Source organism: Labeo rohita, chromosome 15 (assembly GCF_022985175.1).
Source record: "Labeo rohita strain BAU-BD-2019 chromosome 15, IGBB_LRoh.1.0, whole genome shotgun sequence".
NCBI lineage: Eukaryota > Metazoa > Chordata > Actinopteri > Cypriniformes > Cyprinidae > Labeo > Labeo rohita.
Genome location: NC_066883.1, coordinates 38,510,325 through 38,531,819, shown reverse-complemented (window position 1 = coordinate 38,531,819; position 21,495 = coordinate 38,510,325). Strand labels below are relative to the sequence as shown.

At 34.7% G+C, this 21,495-nt stretch overlaps 2 protein-coding genes across 2 annotated transcripts; both read left to right on the top strand.

Annotated features, from left to right (window-relative positions):
• The first annotated feature begins 1,076 nt into the window (after nucleotides 1-1,076).
• Nucleotides 1,077-9,584, top strand: LOC127177425 (cilia- and flagella-associated protein 251). Its single transcript, XM_051129699.1, has 6 exons — nucleotides 1,077-1,352; nucleotides 3,603-3,631; nucleotides 3,721-3,793; nucleotides 5,792-5,860; nucleotides 5,939-6,549; nucleotides 8,623-9,584. The coding sequence occupies exons 1-6, from the start codon at nucleotides 1,301-1,303 to the stop codon at nucleotides 8,689-8,691; spliced, it is 903 nt and encodes a 300-aa protein (XP_050985656.1). The 5' UTR covers nucleotides 1,077-1,300; the 3' UTR covers nucleotides 8,692-9,584.
• Nucleotides 9,585-12,077: 2,493 nt separating this feature from the next.
• psma6l (proteasome 20S subunit alpha 6, like) lies at nucleotides 12,078-16,889 on the top strand. The gene is made up of 7 exons (XM_051129700.1): nucleotides 12,078-12,302; nucleotides 12,681-12,775; nucleotides 14,432-14,513; nucleotides 14,917-15,072; nucleotides 15,146-15,324; nucleotides 16,470-16,564; nucleotides 16,651-16,889. The coding sequence occupies exons 1-7, from the start codon at nucleotides 12,227-12,229 to the stop codon at nucleotides 16,706-16,708; spliced, it is 741 nt and encodes a 246-aa protein (XP_050985657.1). The 5' UTR covers nucleotides 12,078-12,226; the 3' UTR covers nucleotides 16,709-16,889.
• The last annotated feature ends 4,606 nt before the right edge of the window (nucleotides 16,890-21,495 follow it).

Genomic DNA, 21,495 nt, shown 5'->3' with positions numbered 1-21,495 from the left:
ACATGCATTTACTCATCTTAGTTGCAAAAAAAACAAACAAACAGACTATTCATCAAAATGAATTAAAACAGCGAAATGTGAATATGACACAAACCTGCAATAATTAAATACGTTAAATAACTCCGATATCCTTTATGTATTTAATCCCATTTTATTAACCAATGTCTTTTTTGTTTTGTTTTTTTTTAAATTGCTGAAGTGTATTTAAATTTCTTCTCGTGTGTTCTACTGTACAGATGTGAATTTCCTTTCAGCCTGAGGCTGATTAATTTCACTTTTAGGTGTGAAACAGCTTTTACATTTGCAAACAAATAAAAAACATTCTTAGCAAACAAGAACGCCCTGGCCAGATTTAAAAAATAACGCAAAAGTAACATTACTTTACATAAAAAGTAACTAGGTAACGTAATGAGTTACTTTTGTTTTTTTTTAGAGAGTAACACTATTGTAATGCATTACGTTTAACACTGTTACACTGTTGAGAAATAACATTTAAAGACGCTGTAGAAAATAAAGATTATTGTATTCTGAAATCGAATCTATATCATTAACTAAAAAAAAGTATTAAAAAAAGAACATTTTTTTTAAAACAAATCTTATTTTTGTTAAAACTTAATTATTTACTGATTTTGTTTAGTATTAGTATTTTTTTAAAGTGCTAAAATGATAAATAATAATAATTTAACTATATATACTCAATATATTTTAATCCTTAAGTGTTAGTTTATTTTTTATAGTCTAAGGACTATATAAAAAAACTAATAAAAAACAGAAAAACAACAAATAGAATTACAACACACTACTAAAAATGTGTTAATATGAACAAAGAATATTTTATACATTTTTAAAACCAAGGTTTGTTTTAGTTAATTGTAATTTTATTAACATTTCTGAAAAATTCATAAATTGCGTAAGAATTTTTATTGTTAATGTTAACATGAGAAATTGTGTTGAGTTATGCAGTTAGAACACTGGAGTAACTATTTTCCTATGTAAAGTAATTGTATATTTTGTCTAGTAAAATATCTGATGCTCTTTATTTATTTGAGTGATTTTGTTGTTTAGATCTGAGAAGTCAACTCTAATCCCCCCAGACAGCCCCGAGCGCGCGGACGGACACGCGCACTGGTCTTATCTGTGCACGAGCACGCCGCGGGAGCGCGCAGAGCTCATCATGTCCTCCAGGTGGATTTCCCTGTAGTCTCTCCCCACAAACAGACGTGATCAAAACATCTCAATCTTCATCTTCAACCTTCATCGTCATCATCATCTCCTCTGCTGTGCGCGCGCCCGTGTGTGTATGATGCGCGTGTTGTCGTTGTGGACGGTGGCGTGTGTTTTCTATGCTGGAGGTGAGTAGAACAGAAATCTCCATCAGTGTTGATGAAAATGTCCGGTTTGTGTCCTGGAGGTGTAACAGATGGATTCGACGCGGATCAGAGGTGATGCCGGGTTTCTTTCACACATCGGTCTGTGATTACATAATCCTGCCGATGTGTCCATCAAACCCGTGTTCGTTTATGAATGTTAATGAGATGCTGGTGAGAGCTGAGCTGCTTCATTTGAGCTCATCAGGTGAGACAGGAATAGCAGTTCGCCGTTAATCTGCGGGATTATTCGCCTCCGACAGGTGAAAGCAGACGCGGGGGCGCGCTCTCACATGCGCGTCTGAGACCGAACTAACGTCACGTCAGCGCTGTTTATTCAGATTAACGCTTAATAAACGCTAATGATGATAAGTAACGCGGTAATGAAACGCAGCGTCACCAGAGCGAAACATAAACCAATATAAGCGCATGACCTTATTCCCTTACACAGCAGCAGAGCGGCATTAATATTCATGTTTATTAATGAGCCGCTTCATTAATATGTAGCGCGGACGCGATGAACGTTAAATGAGTGTTAATGAGGCAGAATCACGATCTCTAGACGGGAAGGAGTGTAATCCTCTTAAAAACTGATAAACCAGGATGTTTTCCAGGATCTGACCGGTTCTGCTCTCAGATGGGTTATCATCCAGAACTAAAACTAGAACCACTGAAAGAGTAATTAGTCATTTGAAACTTTTATTTATATGTTTTTATAAATATATATGTTTTAAACTCTTAAACTTTTCATCTAGTTAACTTGAATGTACTGCAATAACTAAAACTGAAATAAAAATAATAATAATAATAATATAAAAAAATATACAATAAAATGGCTACTAAATTTTTATTAAAATGAAAAAAATTAAGTAATAAATATGAAAATATCCAAATGATGTGCCATTAGTAACCCTTTGAAATAATCAATTTTTTTATTTTTTTTGGAAAATTGTTTTCAAAAAACACAATTGTGACTGGTGTGTTAATGTGTATACTGAATTACCATATTTCTGCAGTCAAAAAAATTATATATCTTAGCCCAGCTAGTTTAAGCTGTTTGATCAAATTGGTCAGTTACTACTATGCATTTAAAAAAACCCTTATTGCAACACTTGCTAATAGGAATACTGAGATAAAAGACACACACACACAAAAATCAACGTATTTCAAAATTGTTACTTTTTTGTAACATATATCATTAAATATTTATATTAGTGCTACCAGTAATACAAGATCAGTATTGTAACTTATTTGTAACTTTTGAACTTTTAATTTAGTGCAATATTTTGCAACATTTTAGTGTAATTTTCACTAATAACTGCAGTTGGATTTATATTGTAAACCTAAATTCACTGTTCGCCCACCAGTCACTATTGTGACCATCAACATGTTCACTCATTCTGTGACCACACTCAGCAAAACTGAATATATGTGAATTCATATATTAATACTAGACACCTTCAAAATAATGTGTACCAGAAATCTTCTCGTTCTGGAGCTTTGCTGCAGCCATAATCTTCAAGGTGCAAACAGGAAATAAACTGCTTTGGTCATGTGACAGTTTGCACCAACCATGATGATGAAGCTTCACATATTTAAGCAAGACCCTTTATCTTTTCCATATTTGCAGAACGTGCACTAAAACATCAGTCAGTAAGGTTTTTAGAGCTTTATCAATAAAAACCTTTTTTAGGGTCACTATTGTGACAGGTGGGATTAAACGGGTTAAATCCGTTATTTGAATGAAATACTGCAGTTGCATGAATTCTCGTATGATTGATATCAGATTTATTCAAACATAAAGAAACTAAAAGGTTATCAGAATTTCATTGGATCTTGTCTCCAATCATTTACTCTCTTAAGCTCCGCCCCATAAGCTCATGCTCATTTGAGGGCCACGCCCACATCTCAACATCCAATCAACAACTGATGCACAGAATCAGGCCCCGCCTTTTAATAATCTGTTACACTGAGATGTTCGTCACAGTACAGAAGAAAACGTCTTTCATCGTGACTTTAAAAATCACATAAAATCGTGTATTGCTGCTCGTTCAGTCTCTTCATGTCACATCTTGTACCTGGTACACATTCATAATTCTTTCAGTAACGAGTTTCCACATTAATATGTACTGTAAGTGCAGTGAACTGCACATGGATCCATTCAGCTGTTATGAGTGTGATGTGGATCATAGTCTGAACTCAGTTTGAAATGCTTCCATTTCTGTCTTTCTGCAGTGAGATGTGTCCCTCTGGCAGATGAGAAGGTCAGAGATGCTCTCTTGATGATTTCTGTCTTCTGGCGTGTGTGTGGATCTCTGTAAATAACCCGTGTGTGTGTGTGTTTGTACACTAGAGCACTGGCTGTGGTTCCGATGACGTCAGTATTGCTAACGGAGCGGCGGTCGGCTGCGACCGACAAAAGACCGGTGAGATTCTGACACGCATCTGTCATTGGACACTTCCTTTCTGTACAAAACACTCTGGTTTTCCAAATAAATATGCTTAAATACCCTGAACCTTTAGGCTACATACAGTATCTCACAATTTCAAAACTGTCTTTGTACAGTTGAAGTCAAAGGTTTACATGCACCTTGCACAATCTGCAAATCATCATACAAATCATACAAAATGCATGTTATTTTTTTTTATTTAGTACTGACCTGAATAAGATATTTCACATAAAAGACATTTGCATGTAGTCCACAAGGGAAAATAATAGTTCAGTTTATTAAAATGCTCCTGTAGAAAAGTTTACATACACTTGATTTGTAACACTGTGTTGTTACACGATCCACAGCTGTTCTTTTTTGGTTTAGTTCAGTGATAGTTGTTCATGAGTCCATTGTTTGTCCTAAACAGTTTTTTAGAATTTGTGTATTTGAGCCCTTTTCAATAATGACTGTATGATTTTGAGATGCATCTTTTCACATTGAGGACAACTGAGGGACTCATATGCAACTATTACAGAAGATTCAAACACTCACTGATGCTCCAGAAGGAAACACAATGCATTAAGAGCCGAGGTGAAAACTTTTGAACAAAATGAAGATGTGTACATTTTTCTTATTTTGCCTATGAATATCATATTTTTTTCATTTAGTACTGCCCTTCAGAAGCTACAGATGATACCTGCATGTTTCCCAGAAGACAAAATAAGTTAAATTTACCCTGATCTTCAAATTCCAAAAGTTTTCACCCCTGGCTCTTAAAGGAGAAGTCCACTTCTAGAACAACAATTCACAGATAATGTACTCACTCCCTTGTCATCCAAGATGTTTGTGTCTTTCTGTCTTCAGTTGTAAAAAATAAATTATGGTTTTTGAGGAAAACATTTCAGGATTTTTCTCCATATAATGGACTTCATTTGTGCCCCCCGATTTTGAACTTCCAAAATGTAGTTTAAATGCAGCTTCAAAGGCTCTAAACGATCCCAGCCGAGGAAGAAGGGTCTTATCTAGCGAAACCATCTGAAAATAAAAATGTGTATACTTTTTAAGCACAACAGCTGGTGTAGCACAGGCTCTGGGATGTGCGTTCACGTACTATTGAATCACGTCGAAAGGTCACGCGGAACTACAGACCCAGTGTTTACAAAGCGAACATGCAAAGACTAAGAAAGTGCAAGTAAGTCAAACGCTGTTTACAAACAAAAAGGTACAACGATGTCGGACGATTCTGAAGTTGTAGGAGAAAATAAGATTTTTTCGACATTCTCTACCTTTGTTAGCCGGAGTACACAGACGATGAACTTAGATGCGATTCGTAGTAGTGATCAAAATCCATAATTTCTTTACGACTGAAGACATGAACATCTTGGATGACAAGGGGGTGAGTACATTATTTGTAAATTGTTGTTCTGGAAGTGAACTTCTCCTTTAATGCATGGTTTTTCCTTCTGGAGCATCAGGGAGTGTTTGAATCTTCTGTAATAGTTGATATGAGTCCCTCAGTTGTCCTCAGTGTGAAAAGATGCATCTCAAAATCATACAGTCATTGTTGGAAAGCGTTCAGATACACTAAAATGCTGAAAAACCACAGAATTTGTGGGAGTTGAAGGATTTTTCTGAAGAACAGCAGCAGTTTAACTGTTCAGGACAAACAAGGGACTCATGAACAACTATCACTAAACTAAAAACACAGCTGTGGATCATTCAGGAACAACACAGTATTAAGAGTCAGGGGGATGTAAACTTTTTGTCATTTTTATACATTCAACTATTATTTTCTCTTGTGGACTGTGTGTAAACATCATTTATGTGAAATATCTTATTTAGGTCAGTACTAAATAAACAATAACATGCATTTTGTAGGATCCCTTTTATTTGGGTCAAATAATGAACATTTTGCAGATTCTGGAAGGTGTGTGTGTGTGTGTGTGTGTAAACTTTTGACCTCAACTGTAGCTGTAACGTCTCTGTTCACAGATGATGATCTGAACGCTCAGGAGAGACACGAGGGTTTACTGAAAGAGCTGCAGGAGCTGGCCGAACACGGTCAGCGTCACAGACACGTTTTGACTTTAATCAGAAAGACTTTTAACTAGTAAAATGACACTTGTTTGTTTTCTCCAGAGAAAGACAGAGAGCGTGAATACGCCCGCGAGAGAGACGACTACGAGCTCAACGACACCTGGGAGGAGGACGAGGACGACAAGGAGGATGAAGATGAAGATGAGGGAGCGGTGAAGGAGCAGAATGAGCGAGACCTGGACGAGCTGCTGCAGGAGGAGATCCAGAAGACGGAGATCCAGAGGAGACAAGACGAGGAGCTGGAGGAGCTGCTGAAGGAGCTGAAGAAGAAACAACAGGAGAAGAAACTCAGGAGAGACCAGGAGGAGGAGGAGGAGAAGAGGAAGAACGAGCTGGAGCTGATGGTGGAGAAGGAGAAGGTGGAGAAGGAGCTGAATGAGCTGCTGGAGGAGCAGAAGAACGACACCAAGAGCTGGAACAAAGAGAAGGAGAAGGAGGAGAAACAGGAGGAGCTGCAGGAGCTGATGAGGAAGATGGAGCGCGTGCAGGAGGAGGAGGAGAAGGAGCCGCAGCGCAAGCGGGAGATGGAGAACGCCAGCGACGAGGCCACGCGACAGTTCGAGAGAGAGAGAGACGGGGAGGAGCAGGAGGAGGAGAAGGAGGAGGACAGACAGCATGATGAAGAGGAGGAGGAGGAGGAGGATGAAGATGAGGTGAGAGATCACAGCTCCTGCTCATCATCCAGTGTATCAGCGACTCCGTTAACCAGGGTTGCCAGGTTTTCACAACAAAACCCGCCCAACTGCTACTCTAAACTAGGCCAAATGCATTTTGAGTGGGGCCCCGGTAAAAATCGTGTTCCAGAGTGTAAAATACACATTTTTTTGCCAGAGTTCCCCTGGTAAATTCACATTCCAGGGGCTAAAAATTACGTTATTGAGGTCACTTCAACCCGCGGACATCAAAAACAAGTTAAAGTAGCCCAATTCCACAGGAAAACCGTGGACTTGGCAACACTGCCATCAACACTAAATAATACAGAAATAAAACTATAAATATTTTGTTTAATTTTTATAACAATATACTGTTAAAAAAAATTATATTATTATATACATTTTCATATTTTTAGTACACTTTACATTTGTAATATTATATTATTATATTTTTCTGAAATAATAGACTTTTTACAGTGGCATATTATAATTGTAAAGTTTGCTTGTTTTCAAACTTTTTTATTAGTAAAAAATTAGCAGTATTGATAAATTTAGTTAACCATGATTCATTTTGTGATGTCTGACGTTTTAAGAATGGTATGTTTTTCATTTAAAAATAAGTTAATTATTATTGTTTTTATTATTTTATTTTAAGATTTTAATCTATTTAAGGTTTATATATTGATGTTTTAGTGTATTTTAGAGTTATTAAATTATTTTATTATATTAATAATTATTTCTGCTGTAGTTATCACAAAGCTTTTCAAACAACAGTTAATTAAATGGGGGAAAATAAATATTTGTATTTATTATTATTATTATTATTATTATTATTATTATTATTGTTATTGTTATTATTATGCATTTTACATTTTAGAGTTTATTAGATTATTTTAATGTATCAATATTAATTTTTGCTGTAATTATGACAAAGCTGTGTGTTTTCAAACAACAGTTAATTAATGGGGGAAAATAAATATTTGTATTTATTGATGTTTTTATTTTTTGCATTTTACTTTTTATTAGATTATTTTAATATATTAATAATAATTTTTGCTATAATTATGACAAAGCTGCTTGTTTTGTTTTCAATCTTTATTAGCAGAAGCTGGGATTAAATTGATTTATTTAATAAATTAGATAATCACAGTTAATTTTGTGATTTCAGATGTTTCAAGAATATGTTCCTCAATTAAAAAAGTTATTGAGGGGTAAAAAATAAATAAAATTATATAATACAATTATAAATAATAAAATAAGTAAATTTTATGCAATAAAAAGTGATTATTAGTAATAGAGTTTTTAGATAATTTGTAAATATTAATAATAATTTATTAATATTATTATTATGGGCCCCAGCTGCCTGGTTGAGAAACACTGCTGTAATTGTTAAATGTGTTTATTTTTGCCATAATTTATGAGTATGTTAGAATATACACTACCGTTCAAAAGTTTGGGGTCAGTACATTTTTATTGTTTCTTTTTTCTTTTCTTTTTTTTTTTAAGAAATTAATACTTTTATTCACCAAGGATGTATTAAGTTAATAATTAAAAGTTTATTAAAAGTTAATAATAAATAATTTACATTGTTATAAAATATTTATATTTTGAATAAACACTGTACTTTTTAAACTTGTTATTCATGAAAGAATCCTGAAAAAAAAAAAAATCACAGGTTCCAAAAAATATTTGGCAGCACAACTGTTGATATTATCCAACACTGATCATTCTAATAATAAATCCGCATATTAGAATGATTTCTGAAGGATCATGTGACACTTAAGACTGGAGTAACAGTCTCACAGTCTTTCATCACAGGAATAAATTCTATTTTAAAGTATGTTAAAATAAAAAACATTATTTTATATTGTAAAAACATTTTGCAATATTACTGTTTTTTTTCTATATTTTTAATCAAATAAATGCAGCCTTGATGAGCATAAGAGACTTCTTTAAAGACTATTACAAGTCTTACTGACCCCGAACTTTTGAACGGTAGTGTAGATGATCTCAGCTTTATGGATATGATGTGAAATGTGTGCTGAATGCATGAACTCTCTGTTTCTCGTTCAGGAGCTGCTGGAGATTGAAGCTGAACTGAGGAAAGTGGCGGCACAACTACATGAACTACGCAGGGGTTAAACACACACACACATACATGCTGAAATAACACATCATTTAGTCCATTTATGAAGAAATATATTCATAAGCTCATAGAGGTGGTTCATTCATCAGGCTTCACTATTCTACTGCAGATGTTCATAAATATAATTCTCATAAAACTCAACACCGAACACACAAACACTCATAAACACACAGCGCTGGTAAAGCCATAGACACATGTTTAGTGCTCAGACACACAAGCCACGCCCCCTAATCACCACTCCGTGAATATTCATATTCAATATCTCCGCCTCCTCATTTGAATATTTAACATTCATATCTATATTGTAATGCAATACTTCAGTGAGTGGTACTAATATAATAAGACAAATGTGCACATATGAAGTAATAATGTGATTCGTGCTCTTGACTGTTACTGTATATCTCAATCATTCTGCTGTGTGAACATGGCTGAACACTGTTACCACACTCAGACTGTTCTGGGGTCAGAACGCCGGCCGCTTTCTGCCGATCACGTCACGTTCAGGAAATCACAGCGATCAGGGTGTGTTTGATTCATACGAAGAGCTGCAGAGAACAATCGTGTGTGTGTGTGTGTGTGTGTGTGTGTGTGTGTGTGTGTTGGACAGGAGACGCCGGCGTTCTTTCCCTACATGTTGCACTTTCCTAAAAGCAGCCAATGAGAGCAGGTCTGGTCACAGACTCCGCCCACACACATTGTTGTCATTGAGTTTGAATTGATTTGAAAGAAAAACCAGCAATAAGCGCCAGAGGAGCTGATCAAATACATGAGCGTCAACCGCAGAATTAATTTCATATTTATTATGAATGTAATGCAGATTAGCAGAACATGTTCCAGAGGAGAGAATAGTTCTGTGTGTCTTTGGTTTAATAAAGAGCTGTTGACTGAACGCGCCGCGGCCTCCGAGTGTTTGTGATGGAGATCCTGTGCTGTTGATAATGTGTGTTTTCATCTCATCATTGACTTACACTCCAAACAGCTCCACTGCAAGCTCCGACCAGCATCGTTCATTCTGCGAGTGAATCGTTTAGTTTGAATCCAATCCTAAACGATGATCAGCAGTGTGTGCTTTTCTGTAGACCAACAAAAAATAAATAAAATAAGACATGACAACAATTCCTCATGTAGTACCATACCGGAATAATATTATAGAGCGTGTTCCATGGGAGAAAGTATGGACTTTGGCTCATAAGTATCTGCTTGCCAACAAAATAAAGGAAATAACACTTAATTCATTCACAAATGTTATCTAAGGCCTTTCTTAGGAAACGTAAGTCAGACGTTGAAGTGAGTTGCTGTTTATGTCATTCTCGTGAGGAAGACTTCATTCATTTGTTTTGGTGATGTACCCACAGAATATTTTTAAACATTTATCCAATCTTATTTTGTAAGTGAATTCTCTTTCTGCTTTAAAGATGTTATAGTTGGACTGTTTGACTATTTAAAAGAGAATATATGAAAATATTACATCATTTGTGTTTTCTGCTGGCTACATTTCACATACACAGGCAAAAAATGACTGGCTCTTTTTATTATTTATCTATGGTTGGTTCAAAGTTGATTTACACAAGCATAGGACTAAAGTCAGTGTATAGAACTTTGCATAACTTTGTATAGTGCTTTGAATAGAAATACACAGTTCTGTTAAGCTTAAAGCTATATAAACTCTACTGTATTCCTCCTTTGTGTCTTTGTAAGGTGTCCATTTAAATATTTTTAACCCTATCAACTATTTATGTTTACTTGTATTCGTATGTATGTCTATAACTGTAATTTCTCTGCTTTATCATCTGCTAAATGAATGAATGTAAATGTAATGTAAATGTAATTTTAAAAAGCGCTCTGAAGTTCAGATCTGAATCAAATGATTTTTAAATTACAAGCAATGTCGAAATTCGAAAATGAATGGCTTTTTTGAACTGGCTTTATGAATAGTTTGAAATTAATGATGCAAGTCTCCAGTTTAAGTTTGAATCAACTGTTCCATCGTAAATGACTCGTTGAAATATGTAAATAACATTGTGCATTATGATGGGGTTTGCAGTTCAGTTGCTGACAGTTCAGTAGGAAATCTCATACCATTGAGGTCAATATGTTATATCTGTACTAACACTGATTAGTGTCAATGGGAAAACGTAGAGTTTTTTTAAAAGCACAACTTTGCATACCAAAATTTGGCATGTAATTTAATCCACCTGTCTTTAGTCCCACTCTTAATATGTTTATTAATTTGTTTATATATGTGTGTATATATATATATATATATATATACACACTACTGTTCAAAAGTTTGGGGTCAGTACATTTTTATTGTTTCTTTATTTATTTTTTTTTTTTTTTATGAAATTAATACTTTTATTCACCAAGGATGTATTAAGTTAATAATTAAAAGTTTATTAAAAGTTAATAATAAATAATTTACATTGTTATAAAATATTTATATTTTGAATAAACACTGTGCTTTTTAAACTTGTTATTCATGAAAGAATCCTGAAAAAAAAAAATCGCAGGTTCCAAAAAATATTTGGCAGCACAACTGTTGATATTATCCAACACTGATCATTCTAATAATAAATCCGCATATTAGAATGATTTCTGAAGGATCATGTGACACTTAAGACTGGAGTAACAGCTGATAAAAATTCAGCTTTTCATCACAGGAATAAATTCTATTTTAAAGTATGTTAAAATAAAAAACATTATTTTATATTGTAAAAACATTTTGCAATATTACTGTTTTTTTTCTATATTTTTAATCAAATAAATGCAGCCTTGATGAGCATAAGAGACTTCTTTAAAGACTATTACAAGTCTTACTGACCCCAAACTTTTGAACGGTAGTGCATATATATATATATATATATCGGTTTTAATGTTCTTGACATAAAAATAATAATAATATATTTTTTAAAAAACTAATTGCGACTTATTTTTAATTTAGTTTTCATAATTGCACGTTTATAATCTTAAACAGATAACGCCGTTTTTTTATTATGTTGTCATGTTTTTATTGTTTTATTGTTAGTTAGCTGTATTTTTACAATTATTTTTTCTTAATCAACCCATCTGCAGTTTAATTAAGATTAATAGGAATACACAATGAAAAACATGATTTTTGAAAATTAAAAAGTTAAAAACGGAGATATCTGTCTTTGCAAATAAACTCTTCATATCTTCACTTTAACCACCGGACAATTATTAATTTATTTAAAGAGCAATTGTGAGTTTATGCCCATGCGTTTATATCTGAAGTCCGAATTGTGTGATTTAAAAAAAATCGCAGTTACACTCTTAAAAAATAAAGGTGTTTTGTGATGTATATTGCTGTAGTTTGTGTTGGATGTGAGTCTCAGGTGTGTGTGCGCGCGCATGTTCCTCTTCGAGTTTAACGACGCGACTGATCGAAAGAGAAAGTGAAAGTGTCAAATCGCTTATTCACGCTCAACTCCACCAACTTCTCCGCGCGTTCGAGCTGTCGGTGGTGAATTTGACGGATTGAGCTGCTAAACTCGGTGAAGTGTGTTCGTAAGGATGTCTCGGGGCTCAAACGCGGGGTTTGATCGACACATCACCATATTCTCACCGGAGGGCCGCTTGTACCAAGTCGGTAAGAGATTCGCCATCTCATTATCCAGCATTCCTGTTTACAGCTCCTGTTCAACTATTATCAGAGCTTCCAGCTCGTGTTTGCTGCACTAATGTAACTTTTCAAACTACTGGGGACACATTCATGCGTAAAGTAGCTGTTCTGTGAATTACCGTGTGTCACAGCGCAGATGCGAGTGTGTTTGTGATCATAATGAAACTATATTTCATTATTTAGCATTAAACACCACCTGTCGGGTCCAGTTCCTTCAGCAGGACTTATTAAGATCAGACCTAATGTTCATTAATCCGTAATAATTGACTGAATGCGATCATCACCCGAATGTCCTTCACAGTTCCTGATCATGTGTGTTTATATAATGTTGTGTGTGTTGGACAGAATATGCCTTCAAAGCCATCAGTCAGAGCGGCCTGACCACGGTGGGCATCAGAGGGACGGACTGCGCTGTGCTGGTCACACAGAAGAAAGTCTCGGTAAAACGCACACCTGAAAAGAGTCTTTAGTGTTCAGTCTTGTCTGAACGAATGATTTCACTCTGTAAGAGCATTTAGGGTCAGATTCAGAGCACAAACACAGAAGCAGTTTGTTTTGGTTTCCAGGGATTCCTTCAGCTCACATGTATTCATATATGACCCAATATGATGGAAAGAACAAGTAAAATAAAAAGTAAATACAGTACTATGCATTTAAACGGAGTGAGAATCAATGCAGATCTTTACTGTGGATTCTTCAGTTCCACACCTAACAAAGCTTCAGCAAATACAGACACTCGGCTAAAAACTTTTAGAAACTTTGGGTGAAAGACTGGTTTAAAAAATGACTCACTCAGTTCATCTGTAGGTGTTTTACTACATTGTAGATTTTGTGAAAAAATCTTCTTTTCAAAATTCTTTGACATAATTTTCACTCTTTTGCAGATTGTAGGTTAAATGATACATTTTAAAGACTTCAAAACAGAAATTTGTAACATTTGACTGCTTTCGTTGTGTGCGTAAAAGCTGGTAATTTGAAAAATCTTCATTCTTATTTTATGAAAAAACTACATGATGGAAAGTTTTTATTGATATTTTTGAACTCGGCATCATCAGATTAGCTAATATCAGGCCTTTCTGCAATATTTTCAAGATGCAGAGCCTGTGTAAATGAGCCTTTAATACCGGAACAATTGTTTTTGCAAAAAAAGAGGAAAGAAATTTTATGTGAGACACTGCAGGTGAATAGGGAAAAAATATTAACTAAGAGTTATCGCTAACTCAGTTAGTGGATTACACTGATAACAGCAAACATTTTTTGTATTACAAGTTTTCTCAAATGTAGGTTTAAATATGCAAATAAGGCATTTTTTTTTAATGAAATAGGCGTTAATTTGCATACATTTCTAGGACAAAAATCTAAACACTGGATGAAGTCAGTTTCAAAATTCTTGTTGAGTCAAATGTTTTTACAGAGGGAATTTTGTGTAGCTCATTTTGTCACTCCATAATTTAGAAAATACTTAGAACAGACAGAAAACAATATATTTTTACAGTTTTTGGGGAAATAAAATGTTGTATATAATCAAGCAAATTATATATGAACAAATCCCTCTGTAAAAACCTTCAGGATACAGACAGGAATAAAACTGTAAAGTGTGGTGTGTGTAAGTGTAGATTTATGTCTCAGTGCAGGAGAAAAAAACTCATTTTGAGAAAACGGTCTTTAAAATATGTACTGTAATTGAAATGTATTGAAGAATAGATAAAGTGCTATAAAAGAAACACTTAGTGTGCTTTGGATGTTTTCTTTCCACTAGTCTGAAAAAACACTTTATGAAAAACCAAAAAGCCCAAAATCACAAACTTGACAGGTGCATGAAAAAACAGTGTTTTTGCCTGCAGTGTCTCCCCTTAAAATGGTTTTTGAGGCAGAAAAGTTCTCCAAACTGAAGAATCCCTCACATTTACTAGGTTTACACTAGCTGAGTGAGTATTAATCAGCCAGTTTTACTCCTAGACTGAGACTGAAGCGTCTTCAAGCATATGTGAGTGTTTTGTGCAGAGATGCTGTGATGCTCTTGAATTACACTGAGCTGTGTGTGTGTGTGTGTGTGTGTGTGTTTAAGCGTCTCTTTCTGTTTCTCTCATGTTCAGGACTCTCTCATGGATGCATCGACGATGACAAACATGTTCCGTCTCACTCCGCGAATCGGATGTGTCATGACCGGACATTACGGTGTGTGTCTTCATCTGTAGATAATTATGTCAGCACTTTGCAGAAGCAGACGTGTTAGTGTATATATACACATAGTGTTGATTCACATATGTGACCCTGGACCACAAAACCAGTCATAAGGGTCAATTCTGAAAATCACCTTTAAAGTTGTCCAAATGAAGTTCTTAGCAATGCATATTACTAATCAAAAACTGAGTTTTGATAGATTTCCTGTAGGAAATGTACAAAATATCTTGATGAAACATGATCTTTACTTAATATCCTAATGATTTCTGGCATAAAAGAGAAATGACAATGTGTTGTTGGCTATTGATACTACTATACGCGTGCTACTTATGACTGGTTTTGTGCTCCAGGGTCACACATGTATGATCGTGTGCTAATTACATGTGTGTGTGTGTAGCTGACAGTCGTTCTCAGGTTCATCGGGCTCGTATCGAGGCGGGGGAGTGGAAGTATAAGTTCGGTTATGACATCACAGTGGACATGCTGTGCCGGCGTATGGCGGACATCTCTCAGGTTTACACGCAGAACGCAGAGATGAGGCCGCTGGGCTGCTGTGAGTGTGTTCATATCTCATGTGTGCTGTGACGGGTGGCTGCGGGTCTGACGTGATGCTCTCTGTCGTTCAGGTATGATGCTGATCGCTATGGACCCTCAGATGGGCCCCATGCTGTATAAATGCGATCCGGCCGGGTATTTCTGCGGATTCAGGGCGACCAGCGTCGGGGTCAAACACCACGAGGCCAACAGTTACCTGGAGAAGAAGCTGAAGAAACAGCCAGATCTGCCCTACGACAGGACCGTGGAGGTGTGTGACGCACTCACAAATACAGGCCGTTCATTTATAAATTGTTAGAAAATCAAGCATTAAAGTCATTTTTCACAAAAAATATTGTGCAGCACAACTGTGTTCATCATTGCTAATAATCAGAAATGTTTGTTGAGCAGCAAATCAGTATATTAGAATGATTTCTGAAGGATCGTGTGACACTGAAGACTGGAGTAATGATGCTGAAAATTCAGCTGCGCATCACAGAAATCAATTACAGTTTAACAGATATTCACATAGAAAACAGCTGATTTAACCTGAAATAATATTTCACAATTTTTACTATATTTTTGATTAAATAAGTGCAGCCTCAATGAGCAGACAAGACAAAAACAATGTTGATTCAATCCATTTTCACTGCAAAATATATTTTAATTTGTGAAACTCATTACCAACATGTGCTTTAATAAAATGTAATATAAATATAAATTGTATAAATGTGAGGGTGACTATACAGTGTGTAGAACATACTATATTATAATGTAATATGAAATTTATATTATAATATTCCTTATTATTCCTATTAATATTTTAAATTAGATTAATTTTTATATTTTCTGTTTTCATTTTCATTTTAAAGGTTTTGCAGTTTTGTTGTGTGTATAGTTTTTTTTTTTTTTTTTTATAAATGTTATATATTAGTTTTAATTTTTTTAGATTTAGTTATTTTAGTACTTGAAGTTAAACTAAACTAAAATAAATAATGTTGCCTTGGCAACTTATTTTATTTCAGTTAATGTTTTATTTCAAGTAACTTTCTTAATTTTTTCCAAAGTTTGTTTTAGTCTTTTTTTTTTTTTACAGGTGCAGTGTGGTAATTTCATGTGCAACAAAGATGTTCTGTTTTCGGTTGAATTTATTTTATTTTTTGTATTAATTAATTAATTAATTTACTTACTTATTTTTTTCCTTAATTTTGAGAAAATAAGTGGTAAAGGAATAATATATCATTAGCAGCTCATTGTTTTAAAATATTAGGCCACGGAATTACATCACTGATCAGTCACAGTCAGGTTTTTGAACAACCCTAATTGTTATATATTAATTATTATAATAGTAATATTAATAATAATATGAATAATATTAATAAGTGTGTTGATTAAATATTGTCTCTTGTCCTCTAGATGGCGATCTCGTGTTTGTCTTCTGTGCTTTCAATGGATTTCAAATGCACTGAGCTGGAAGTGTCTGTTGTGACCAAAGAAAACCCTAAATTCAGGTACAGAGAGAGAATAAAGAGCAGAATGAACACAGACAGAAATGATGTGATGCGGTTTAACATCATTGTGTGTGTGTGTGTTTCAGGACTCTGTCAGAAGCAGAAATTGAGCGTCATCTGGTGGCGATTGCAGAAAGGGAGTAACTGTTTTTACAGGTTTACCGTGTTTATACTGTCCTGAAAGCGTGTTCATCAGGCGTTTGCTGATGTTTTCTAGTTTCACTGTGTATGTGGTGTGTGTTACTGATCAGTGACAAACTCAGTCTATAAACCAGCAGACAGTGCACTAATTCATAAATAAAAGCACCATTTTTATCAGTCTAAACAGCTCTCATACAGTCTCATACTGCATGTGTGTGTCTTGTGTTGCACCAATGTCATGATGTGAGCGCAGATCTTCTGTTTGTCCAGCTGGTGGCGCCAGTGAGTCACATTCACTCACATTCACACTCGTTTTACAGGCTGCGCTCCTTCAGTGTGTGTGTGAGTGTGTGTGTGTGTGTGTGTGTGTGCTTGTGTGTGTGTGTGTGTGTGTGTGTGTGTGTGTGTGTGTGTGTGTGTGTGTGCTTGTTTTTGCTACATTGTGGGGAGCAAATGTCCCCACAAGGATAGTAAAACCTGAAATTTTTGACATTGTGGGGACCGGCTTGTGGTCCCCATGGGTACAAAAGCTTATAAATCATACAGAATGAGATTTTTTGAGAAAGTAAAAATGCAGAAAGTTTTCTGTAAGGGTTAGGTTTAGGGGGTTAGGGTTAGGGGACAGTATAGGGGAGATAGAAAATACAGTGTGGACAGTATAAAACAAACCATTGCACCCCATGGGTATGGAGAGTCCCCATTGCGCCTATGGAGAGTCCCCACAAGGATAATAAACCAGACGTGTGTGTGTGTGTGTGTGTGTGTGTGTGTTCACCTTCTCCAAGGTCTGTTTGTGTTTTGTCCATCTGTGTGGTACTGGAGGATTTAAGTCCAATCCGTCTGTCTGCTTCTGCAAAGTGCTGACAGACACACGACAGATTATCAGACACAGACAGCCGTCATGATGATGATGATGATGATGATGATGAAGATGGAGGTGATGAGACACACACATCTACACATCATCACATGCGTTTCACTGTCTACTCACAATAAACCACTGGTCACAGCAGAAACACTGATTACACTAGTAAAACAAGATTTCACTGTAATAATTCAGATCCAATTATATACTTATAAGTTATGATTTGAGGCAGAACCGTACAGTCAAACCAAACATGATTCAGAATTTGGGACCAAAAATTGGATTTGACACTTTGACCAGACCATGTTTTATTAAACACCTTTTTATCAAAGTGATCTGACATCATCAATATGAATTTGTTCTGACAAAGTTTAACTCTTGATTTCTTGACATATTTTATTACAATTTTATAAACTATAGTGAATAAACTGTGATAATGTGAGAATTGTTGAAGGTGTGTGAATAAATTCTGGTTTGACTGTACATTATCACTCATTTAAAGGGACAGTTCATCCAAAAATGAACATTCTGTCATTTACTTACCCTTAATGTTGTTCCATTTCTGAAGAATATCAGTAACCGAACAGTTGCCGGTACCCATTGACTGTCATAGTATTTGTTTTATACTATGAAACTCAGTGGCGACTGTTTACTTATCAACATCCTTCAGTGTTCGTTCTGTGGGTTTGTGATGTCTCTGAATAAGTGTTTATTTAACCTGTGATTTCAGAACAACAGATAAACATCTCATAGTAAATCTATCGTAATTTGATTTACAATTCATATGTGTGTGATTAGAATCGCTCATGCCGGGGTTATTATCATTATCATGAACTAAAACTAAAACAGTAAGAAAAAAACATGAAGTAAAACAACATTTTGAACTTATTTTAGTTCGTTGCCAAGGCAACATTTCAGCCTTATCAGTGTGTGTGTGTGATTAGTGTGGTATAGGGCACCATAGAGATTAACCTTGTTCAGACACGAGTGCAGCACACACACACACACACTGGTACCAGTCTCTCTCTGAGGTTCTTTTATGCATAAGACTGCGTGTGTGTGTGTGTGTGTGTGTGTGTGTCACAGGTCACACCGCGGTACAGACAGATGGGGGAGGAGCTTAGAGAGAGAGAGAGAGAGAGAGAGAGAGAGAGAGAGCTTGGCTGTGTGTGTCTCCAGTTAATTTCCATTTCAGTCATGGACATAAAAAAATGAATGAAATGCTACAAGTGTTAATTTAGTGCAATATTTATGCTGTTATAGTCTTAATATTTTGGATTCGTTTTTAATGTTTTGAATTTAGTTTGAAGTTTTGTGCATTTATCATTTTTTTAACAAAAATATTTGTATTTAATTGTAATTTATTTTATATATATTTCATATAATTATCATAACAGTTTTATTTTCAGTCATTTTAGTACATTAACTTAAACTTGTTTGTTTCAGTTATTTTTAAGTTTTTCATCTGGATCATTCTACAGAAATGTCCATTTTTGCTATGGCAAGATGTCTTCAAATATATTTCTTTTTCTAACATTTAAGGCAAGACATAGGGTAAAATGCAGATGTATAGGGTAAAAAAACAACAACAACAACAAAAAAAAACATTTTGACCTAAGTTTCAGAGTCAAATTGCCAAACCATGTTGATTAGTTAGTTGATTGATTACTCTGATAATTGCAAACGTTATTTGTATTATAAGTTTTCTAAAATGTTTAGGATGTTAAAGGTTTAGGTTTTTAGATATGCAAATGAGGCATTATTTAATGAAATATGTGCTAATCTGCATAAATTTATATTACAGAAATCTAAACACTGGATGGAGTCAGTTTCAAAATTCTTTTTTTTTTGACATATTAGAGTCAAATGTTTTTACAAAGAAATTTTGTGTAGCTCATTTTTGTCACTCCATAATTCAGAAAATACTTATAACAGACAGAAAACAATAAATGTTCACAATGTTTGGGGGAATAAAATGCTGTATATAATCAAGCAAATTATATATAAACAAATCCCTCTGTAAAAACCTTCAGGATATAGACAGGAAAACAAATGTAAAATGTGGTGTGTGTAAGTGTTGATTTATGGCTCAGTGTAGGAAAAAAAACTCATTATGAGAAAACAGCCTTTAAAAATGTGTATTGTAATTAAAATCTATTGACACAAATAGACAAAATGCTATAAAAGAAACACTTCACAGTGTGTTTTGGATGTTTTCTTTCCACTAGTCTGAAAAAACACTTTATGAAAAACCAAAAATCCCAAAATCTCAAAGTTGACAGGTGCAAGAAAAAGCAGTGTTTTTGCCTGCAGTGTCATTATTAGATTAAAATCTGACCTTATGAATACACATAAATGACAACTTAATGATTTTTTTTTAAAAACATTTTGTGCATTTATTTACCTGTAAGAAAGGAAACACCAGTGATCATTTTCATGAAAAACACATTTTACAAAACGACTGCTGCAAGGTGTCAAAACACATGTTGTCAATCATGGTATGTTCACTAAATGAAGTTTAATTCATTTATATTGTAGTTTTTTTTTTTTTTTTTTTTTTTTTTTTTTTTACAATTCCCTAACAATAAAGTAGGTCAAAACCTCAAAGCTTAAATCTTCATATGAAATCATAAACGAGCAAACTTCTGATACCTGAAAAAAGACAAAGGACTTAACATGGGCCTTTCTTCATAGATTTTTAGGAAATAGAAGGAAGTCAAGTGAAGTCATCAGCGTGATTTTTATTTCAAAATAAACGAGACACAACCTCAGTGGATCACTACTTTCATTATATATTTTAGAATATTTATTCAGCATTTTGTTTTGATATGCCATCATATATTTGATAGTTCTAAATATATTTTTGTATTATAAATGGTAGAAAAAAACTTATAAAGCACTTTCTCTCTGTACATGGCTTTGGTTTTGAGCGGTTTTGTGGTGCTTGGCATTCAAAATAATTAATTAAAAAACAAATATTGCCACATTGACGGCTCAAGAAGGTGTAATTGTTCAAATAACATATTGTTTCATTTTAAAACAAAGAAACTGCAACCATGAAGTGTTTTTCAAGTGTAATATTTTCTGGCTAGGGACAGAAAAATGGACATTTTCATACTTTTATTTCAGCTTTATTTGAGTTAATGAAAATGAAATCAGACGTCAGAAATCAGTCAAACAAAACAACATAAAACACTCCTCGTGCTCCTCTGATTATTCGGTCCAGTGGTGAATGAGGACACTGCCAGCAAATGATTCCTCATACTTGTGAATGAAACAAAAATGATTGAGTTTGTTTTACAAGAAAATACTGCTTTAAAATTCAACATTTAACTCAATGTGTTATTTGCAACTGTAATTATTTGTAAAAATTTGTCAGTTTCAGAGTGAAAATTCTCACTGAGAGTTTTGATCGTAGCAGCTCATGTGATTCAGTCCTGCTGTGTTCATGTAGAATCAGTTTTGATGATTGTAGAGTAACACACACACACACATGTGTAAACATACATGTTTTACTTTCTGAATCATGTTTTCAGTCGCTCACGTCCTCAGACTGAGGTCTGGTCTGAATGTCTCCTCATGTGATCGTGCTGCGAGCGCTCCGATTGGTGGGAACCGTCTCCGCCGTCCCGTCACGTGACCCATTACATCACTGGATTGAGGTCAGGCCTGGATTAGACAGAATGGGGAGATTAGGAGCTGCGAGTGCTCAAAAACACAGGAGAAAGAGTGAGACGCGCTGAACACGTCACAGTTACTGATTCACTTTTACTGATTCACATGCGCTTCATTGCCTGCTTGATCAACTTGAGCATGTTGATTGTTCAGAAATAGTTTTTCCAGCTTCATTAATACAAAACAACAAAAATTACACTTACATGTTCCAAACATTATATAATATGCAGCATATCATGAAAATGAGTAA